Source organism: Cebus imitator, unplaced genomic scaffold (assembly GCF_001604975.1).
Source record: "Cebus imitator isolate Cc_AM_T3 unplaced genomic scaffold, Cebus_imitator-1.0 Scaffold558, whole genome shotgun sequence".
NCBI lineage: Eukaryota > Metazoa > Chordata > Mammalia > Primates > Cebidae > Cebus > Cebus imitator.
In genome coordinates this window covers 396364-405249 of record NW_016107873.1, presented here as the reverse complement: position 1 = coordinate 405249, position 8886 = coordinate 396364, and the positions used below count along the sequence as shown (strand labels likewise).

Sequence of the window (8886 nt, the reverse complement as noted above, 5' to 3'; positions counted from 1 at the left end):
TTTTTTAGATAGGATCTTGCTCTGTCACCAAGGCTGGAGTCCAGTGGCATGATCATGGCTCACTGTGGCCTCTAGTTCCCTAGCTCAAGTGATTCTCCACTTCCCTGGCTCAAGCAATTCTTTTATCTCAGTCTCTTGAGTAGGTGGAACCACAGGTACATGCCACTGCACCCTGCTAATATTATTTTTTTGTAGAGATGAGGTCTCATTATGTTCCCCAGGCTAGTCTCAGACTCCTGAGCTCAAGTAATCCACATACCTTAGCCTTCCAAAATGCTGGGATTACAGGCATGAGCTGTTGTGCCCAGTCAGAATAGTCTTTTTAACAAACAATTCTGAGACAACTGAACTTCCACATGCAAAACAATGAATTTGGACCCCTATCACATGAAAAAAGATCTTAAAATAGGTCAAAGATTTAATATAAGAGGTAAAACTATAAAACTCCTGGAAAGAAATATAGGTAAAAAAATTCACTGACCTATGATAAGGCAATAGTTTTTAAAAATATGACAACAAAAGCACAAGTAATAAAAGAAAAAAATAAATTGTAGTTTATCTATTAAATAAAATTAAGAACTTTTGTGGATCAAAGGGCACTAGAAAATGAACACACACAATAAAAATATTGGCAAATCATTCATCTGATAAGCATCTAGTATCCCAAATATTTAAAGATCTCTTTCAACTCCACAATAAAAAGACAACCCAATTATAAAATGGGCTAAGGATGTTGTAGGGTAGTAGAATATGCCACCCCAAAATATGACACTTTGGCATAATAATTTTTTTGAGCTGAAGGCAACGGAAAAGAAGCAGATACAAGAAAAGCTCTCTTCCTTCTCACTATTTGGAACATAAATTTATAGATATATTTCTCTTCCCCTCTCTATTAGGGACAAAAGTTCATCACCAGAGACAACTTTAGACCCTAATCAGTTGGGAGAAAGCATCAGAACAAAATGCATAACAAACTTTACTAACTAGCCTTTAACAGCCATTAGTTTCTCATATATTTGCCACATTAGAGAGTCAAAGTCCTTTTCCCTTGTCTTGTGACTTCTCTGAAAATGTATTGTTCCTTTGCTAAGATGCTACATAAATAAGCCCATGTTCTAATCAAGCCTCTGAGATACTCATTCTGGGTGCTCCCATGTGTAAGCATGATGCATGTGCTAATAATCTCTGTTTCTTTTATTCATTTTGTCTTTGGTTAGTCCAATGTACACAGCCCCAGTCAGAGAGTCTAGAAGGGTAGTAGGAAAAAAGAATTTTTCATCTCCTGCAACATAAATAGACATTTCTCTAAAGAAGATATATCTTTATGTGATATATAATTTAAAGATATATATTTAAATGATCAATACACACATGAAAAGATGTTAAATACTGTTAGTCATTAGGGAAATGCGTATCAATGCCACAATAAAAGCCACTTCATGCTCATTAGACTGATATAATAAATAATAAAATAACAAGTATTGGGAGGACACAGATAACCTGAAACCCTATGTATTGCTGGTGGCAATGTAAAATAACGTAGCTGCTATGGAAAGGCTTGGCAATTCCTCAAATGTTAAACATTGAGTTACAAATGACCCAGAAGTCTATTCCTACATATATTCCAAATAGAACTGAAGATATATGTTCATATGAAAACTCATGTGTGATAACAAAAACAATGTATTATGTGTAATAGAAACAACACAAGTGTTCATCAACTGATGAATAAACAAAATGTGGCATATCCATGAAATGGAATATATTCAGCCATAAAAATGTAGTACTGATACATGCTACAACAGGGATAAACCTAGAAAATGTTCTGCTAAGTAAAAGAAGCCAGGCACAAAAGGCTACAGGGGTATGGGGAAATTGAAAGGGACTGTGTTTCTTTTTTGGGGTGATGAGAAAAAATTCTGAAATTAGATAATGGTGATGGTTCCAAAATATTGCAAATATACTAAGAATCATTGAATATATACTCTCAATTGTTAAAATAATGAATTTAAATGTTATGTGAATTTTACCTCAATAAAAGTTTTTTCAAAAGGAAGAAAATATGTATAAAAATTATATTTCAGATTAATGCTTTACCCATCATTTCAAGAGGCTAGGTGGCAGGCTATTCACCGACCTGAATTATATCATTAGGACTTCAGGCTATGAAAGAGAAAAGGGCTTTATTAGTTATCAAAGCAAAAGGAACCTGCAGAAATTCCTTATCAAATAATTGGGTCAAATAATTGAAGAAATTATCCGAGTGAGTCATTTTGCTAAAATGGTAGATTAACTCTTAGATTCAGTGGTGATAAGATTTTAACTGGGATGCCACTTGACTAGTGCAGCTCTAGCACCTTGAGTTCTCTTGTAAGCAAAATGAAGCCCAGCACAGTAAAATGAAACTAGAGACTTTACCAATCAGAAACTGCCAACTAACTTCTAACTAGAGACTTTGTCAAGCAGAAATCAACAAACTAACTTCTAACTAGGGTCTTTCTAATGTGACCAACCAAATATATTTTGTTTGTACTTCCATATCAGCCAATAAAAGCTCATGGTCCACACTGCTGTGCTGGAGCTCTCTGAACCTCTTCTGTTCCAAGTGCTACCTGATCCACGGATCATTTCTTTGCTTAAATAAACTCTGTTAAACTTGCATAATCATAGCTCACTGCAGGCTCAAACTCCTGGGCTCAAGCGATCCTCCTGCCTCAGCCTCTCATGTAGCTATGACTACAGGCATGTGCCACCACACCCAGCTAACTTTTTAATTTTTCTAGAGAGAGGTGCTCACTATGCTGCCCAGGCTGGTCTCAAATTCCTGGCCTCAAGTGATCCTCCTGCTTCTGTTGCTGGGAGTATATGGGTGGGTTTTCACACCCAGCTCAACGCTGTTAAATTTATTTTGTCTAAAGCTTTTCTTTTAACAGTGATCTTCCTGCCAAATGCATGTATTTCTAAATTGCAAGTATCTTCCCACTTTGATAAAAACGTAATAGGTCTGCTGTGCACTGTAAAAAAGAAGTAAGTAACCCAGGAAGCACAGGGCTCCTGATGGCCATTTCCACAGAGCCTGCCAGCAGACATAGTTCAATATTTAAGTCCTGTTAAGGTTTTCAGATCTAACTTGGGTTCTGTGATCTGAAAAATGTTATAGCTGCACCTCTAAGAAGCAATTAAGGGAAATTTAGAATCAGTGAGGAAAAGTAATCTTAGTTCTTATCTATTAATACAAACTTTAAAAAGATCCCCCATCCCAAATCTGCATCTTTCATCTCCTTCTCCATAGCAAAGACCTGTAGATTACAAGGAAAATTTGGAAATACTGCTTTTCTGCTTCTGAAGCACATGTGTCTGGTGTCTCTCTTCTTTTACTTGAGTATTCCTAGAAAGAGACTATTAAGGAATAGAAGGATGGAAGAGATCAACTGGGGAGGTAGGGTACAAGGGCATGTCAGAGAAAGCCAGAGTTCCCTCACAATAATTTCTTAAGTAAGAGCAAAGCCACAACTTTGTTAGGAAAGAAGAGTTTTGTAAAAAATAAATGGAGGAAATGGCAGTGAATTTATAAAAGAATATAGATAAAACTAAGAATTAATAAAGATAAAATAACTATGCATAAGACAGCCTTTATACTGTGGCATAAAATGCTAAGGAAAATAAAGCAAATAAAACTTTATGTAACTCTTCATTGTAATAAATAGTTTCTGTTGTTCTAATTTCTCTTTCCATAGCTGCTGTGGATACTTTATACTAATACTTTCCATATTTAACTTTCTAAGATTTAATTACCAGTAATTAAAAATTTTCTGCTTCATAAACAAAAATAAGCAGTTTGGGATTAAAAAAACAAAACATTAATATCAGTCTGTGAAAGTGCCTACCAATCAGTTGGCAGCTTTGTCATCCTAAAGATGCAAAACAGTTGTTAATTAAGTACTTGATGAATTCTTAATTTTGCACAGTTAAGTCTTGATCTCAGGGTGGGTGACAGCCAAGGGAGTTTTTCAACTTAATATTACTTTTAAAGTGCGTTTCCCTTGTTCGCTTCTGGGTTAGTGGCCTCGTTATTTTGCAAACTGCCTCACACAGAAACCTGGGTGATACAGTTTGGCTGTGTTCCCACCCAAGTCTTATCTTGAATTCCCACGTGCTGTGGGAGGGGCCCAGTGGGAAGTAACTGAATCATGGGGGCAGGTATTTGCTGTGCTGTTCTCATGGTAGTGAATAAGTCTCATGAGATCTGATGGTTTTATAAGGGGGAGTTTTCCCGAACAAGCTTTCTCTTTGCCTGCTGTCTTCCATGTAAGATGTGACTTGCTCCTCAGTGCCTTCCACCATGACTGTGAGGCCTCCTCAGCTGTATGGAACTGTAAGTCCATGAAACCTCTTTCTTTTGTAAATTGCCCAGTCTCAGGTGTGTCTTGATCAGTGGTGTGAAAACAGACTAATACAGTAAATTGGTACCAGTAGAGTACAGCACTGCTGAAAAGATACCTGAAAATGTGGAAGTGACTTTGGAACTGGCTAACAGGCAGAGGTTAGAACAGTTTGGAGGGCTCAGAAAAAGATGGGAAAATGTGGGCTGTGGTGGTCTCAGATGGAGGTGAGGAACTTTTTAGGAACTGGAGCAAAGGTGACTCTTGTTACGTTCTAGCAAAGAGACTGGTGGCATTTTGCCCCTGCCCCAGAGATTTGTGGAACATTGAACTTGAGAGAGATGATTTAGGGTATCTGGTGGAAGAAATTTCTAAGCAGCAAAACATTTGAGAGGTGACATAGGTACTGTTAAAGGCATTCAGTTTTTAAAGTGGAAACAAGAACGTAAGAGTTTAGAAAATTTGTAGCCTGACAATGTGATAGAAAAGAAAATCCCATTTTCTGGCTGGACACAGGGCTCATGCCTGTACTCCCAGCACTTTTGGAGGCCAAGGCAAGTGGATCACAAGGTCAAGAGATTAAAAGTATCCTGGCCAACATGGTGAAACCCCATCTCTACTAATAATACAAAGATTAGCTGGGTGTGATGGTGCATGTCTGCAGTCCCAGCTATTCCACAGGTTGAGGCAGGAGAATCACTTGAACCTGGGAGGCGGAGGTTGCAGTGAGCTGAGATTGTGCCACTGCACTCCAGCCGCCAGAGCAAGACTCCATCTAAAAAAAAAAAAAGAAGGAAATCCCATTTTCTGAAAAGAAATTCAGGCTGGCTGCATATATTTGCATAAGCAATGAGGAGCCAAATGTTAATCACCAAGACAATGGGGAAAATGTCTCCAGGACACCTCAGAGACCTTTGTAGCAGCCCCTCCTATCATAGACTCGGAGGTATGGGGGGTAGAAGGAAGTGGTTTTGTGGTCCAGGCCCAGGGTCCCTCTGCTGTTTGCAGTCTAGGGACTTGGTGCCCAGTGTCCTAGCCACTCCAGCTATGACTCAAAGGGCCAAGGTGTAGCTTGGGCTGTTGCTTCTGAGGGTGAAAGTTGCAAGCCTTGGCAGCTTGCATGTGGTGTTGAGCCTGTTGGTGCACAGAAGCCAAGAATTGAGGTTTGGGAACCTCCACATAGATTTCAGAAGGTGTATGGGTATACCTGGATGCCCAGGCAGAAGTTTGCTGCAGGGATAGGGCCCTCATGGGGAACATCTGCTAGGGCAGTGCAGAAGGAAAATGTGGGGTTGGAGCCCCCACACAGAATCCCTACTGGGGCTAGTGGAGTTTTGAGAAGAGGACCACCATCATCCAGACCCCAGAATGGTAGATCCACTGACAGCTTGCACTGTGAGCCTGAAAAAGCTTCAGACACTCAATGCCAGCCTGTGAAAGCAACCATAGGGGGGCTATACCCTGCAAAGCCATAGGAGCGGTGCTGCCCAAGGCCATGGGAGCCCACCTCTTGCATCAGTGAGACCTGGTGGTCACACTGACTCCATATGAGACATGAAGTCAAAGGAGATCATTTTGGAGCTTTAAGATTTGACTGCCTCACTGGATTTCAGACTTGCATGGGTTCTGTAACCCCTTTGTTTTGGCCAATTTCTTCCATGTGGAATGGCTGTATTTACCCAAAGAATGATATCAAGAAAGCCTTAGAGATGGGTATGATTTACACAGGTGGAGGTGGTAAGCAAAGGTAGAAAACTGCCAGTAAGCTTGAGAAACAGTGACTAGCCTAGTTTTGCTAAACCTGGAGCAGATACAGAAAATTATACATTTTGCCACTCCAAAAACATGTTCTTTTTGGGTCAGCAAATTTCACAAAGCAATAGTCTTTATGTCCAATGATACATTCTTTCTCAGAGTGAATGGAAGTATTAATATATTAATAGAAATTTAAAATACAGAAATAAAATCCATTAAACCTTATAGAAAAGATGGTGTGAGTAGTTCCAATTTTTAAATGGTAAGTAGAAGTAACAGGATTTTAAAATTAACGTTCACTTACACAATAAAACACTGCCCAATCTTTCTGGTAAGAAAAAAAGTTATTACTTAGTAAGACAATCAGAAAACTTGGGTAAGAAATATAAGACAGATAAAATGATAAATGATATTAAGTGATTTGATAAATTATTTCCATAATTTTACAAATATGGAAGTATAAATATTAAGATGTTTAAAATTTTAAAAAGGTCATAATCTTTATTAAATATAAAGTCAATGGAATCTGCAGTTTGGTAACTTTTGCATCTTCCTTATATTTCTTCAATGCAGAGGAGTAAGTGCACCATCAGCAGCTAAGTTAGCAAAATGCACCCTACTCTACCCACTTGGAAACTGGCAAACTGCCTGTGCTGCTATGGGCTCTGACCATTATGGGCTCTGACGGCTACATACCAAAGGTGCACTTTGTGGAACGCCTGCTGACCAGGTTGCCGGAGCTACTTTCGGCTGCCAGTTGGCTCCACCAGTCAACTTTTTCTCTCCAGCATTCCACTGAAGATCTCCCCTAAAATCAACCATGCAAAACAAGCAAACAAACAAACAAACAAACAAAAAACACAAATCAGAAAAAAAAATGGTGTGTGGCTCCTTAGATTATTTTATTTGGGTTTAAAAGCAGCTTGTTTGAGTCAAGTGGTATGGTAATAAGGACAGCAGTGAAAACTTATAGAGGAATGTCACCATGTTGTATCTAAGAGAGCTTAAGAGCATCTGAAAAAAAATCACTTAGAGTTCGGGCCTCAATAATCATAGGAATTTCCTATCCTCCATAAAGAAAAGTATGTCGGAAAATCCAACTGAATTCATTTGTTATTAAAAATGCAAATAAATATATAATATATACCGTACACTTATATTTGGTTGAATTTAAGATGCATTGGTGATGGTACTTTCAGGCTTTTAGAGAGTTCAGCAGAAGGTTTCACACAACTATATCATGACTGCAACCTACCTTACAGGGTTCATAAGACACCATCACTGAAAAATTTGTCTCAATTTCAATGACAAAATATATATCTAAAAAAGGATATAATGTTTACCATTTTTACTATCCTTCCTTACAATTAATACTCCATGAAAAACTTCTAAAAATCTATGATGGATAGAACTATGGTAATGAATCTAGAATATAATGCTATTAAAATATTCAAACCACAATTCTCAAATACTTCTAGATATAACTTAGCGACAATCTTGGAGATTGAAATAGATTATTCATTTTCATTGCAAAGCAACAGTTTGGAGCTTCCAGTAAAATAACAACAATGAAAATCTGTAACGAAATAAAAATCAGTTGTGAAATTATCTAGCATGAGAATGAATAATTACTCCAATGAGTAAAATGGTTAATAGCTTCAAATGAATACAAATATACTGTCAAAAGGAAATCAGATAATACTGAAACACTTACTTTTTTGACGTGGTACCAGAAATTCCAAGATCTATAAATGGATAAAAAAAGAATATAAATCTCTATAATCAGGTTATATGATGACATTTAAAATATCAAAGATCGGAAGTCTGTAAAAAGTCCATATTTTGCCTAGGAACTACTGCATTCAGTTACACAGAAAAGAACTATATTAGGAAATATTTTCATAAATTAAAGATTTTCTTTTACTCTATGTTAGACTTAAGAATCCATTTTAATGTCAACTGGTGTCCAGAAAAGAGCAAACATAGTTGGTTTGATGTTGCTATTTTAGAAAGGCTGCAATCGGGGAACTTGGCTAGTAAACTGCTCTCTACAATGGCATAAAACTTTCCCCAAATGATAAAGGTGAATCACTGGGCCTAAATCGTTTTGTACAATGATATGGTTTATGCTGAATATCCACTTTCATTCTGCAAGTCTGGAATTTTGGCACATGCCAAGCAGAAATTGCCTACATAATCAGTGTCCAATAAAGACTCTGAGTGTGGAGTCTCTAAAAGTCTTCTTTAGGCAAAAATATCTCATACATGCTGCTGCAGTTTTGTTGCTGGGTGAAGGCTGTGTTCTTCACCTCAAGGGAGAGATAGAGCCTAAGGAAGTCTGCATGTGGATTCTTCTAGATTCTGCTTGTCTTTTCCCCTTATTATCAGCTGTGTATCCTTCCTATGCTACTGTAATAAATGTCAGCTGTGAGTACAATGATGTGCTGAGTTCCATATGTCCTTCTAGTGGCTCTGTGAATCCCTTGACATAGTTGGCTTAATCAATCTGCTCTGATGTCAATTCATTTGTTACTTCAGAAAATATTTCTTGAGCATCTACATATGCCAGGCACTGTTCTAGGCTTTTGGGACATGTTAGTGAAGAAAATAGTAGGAAAGCCCTATCCTGGAGGAACTTGCATTCCTATGGTGTCAGACAGATGACAAAATAATCAGAAAGTAAATTATATAGGATATGGAAAGCTTATGGAAAAATAAAAAGGAAGGGCAGAATAAGTTGGGTTGAAGG

The 8886-nt window shown here is 37.8% G+C and overlaps 1 protein-coding gene across 27 annotated transcripts in view; it reads right to left on the bottom strand.

Annotated features, from left to right (window-relative positions):
• The window catches only part of SNAP91 (synaptosome associated protein 91), a 161843-nt gene that overhangs the window by 11417 nt on the left and 141540 nt on the right, over positions 1-8886 (bottom strand). For all 27 annotated transcript variants that reach the window (XM_017515774.2, XM_037733950.1, XM_037733953.1 and 24 more), the window contains 2 exons: positions 7852-7882; positions 6834-6945 (listed from right to left, as the gene is read on the bottom strand). In XM_017515774.2, coding sequence (XP_017371263.1) covers positions 6834-6945; positions 7852-7882 — 143 coding nt within the window. The remainder of the gene's footprint in view (positions 1-6833; positions 6946-7851; positions 7883-8886) is intronic.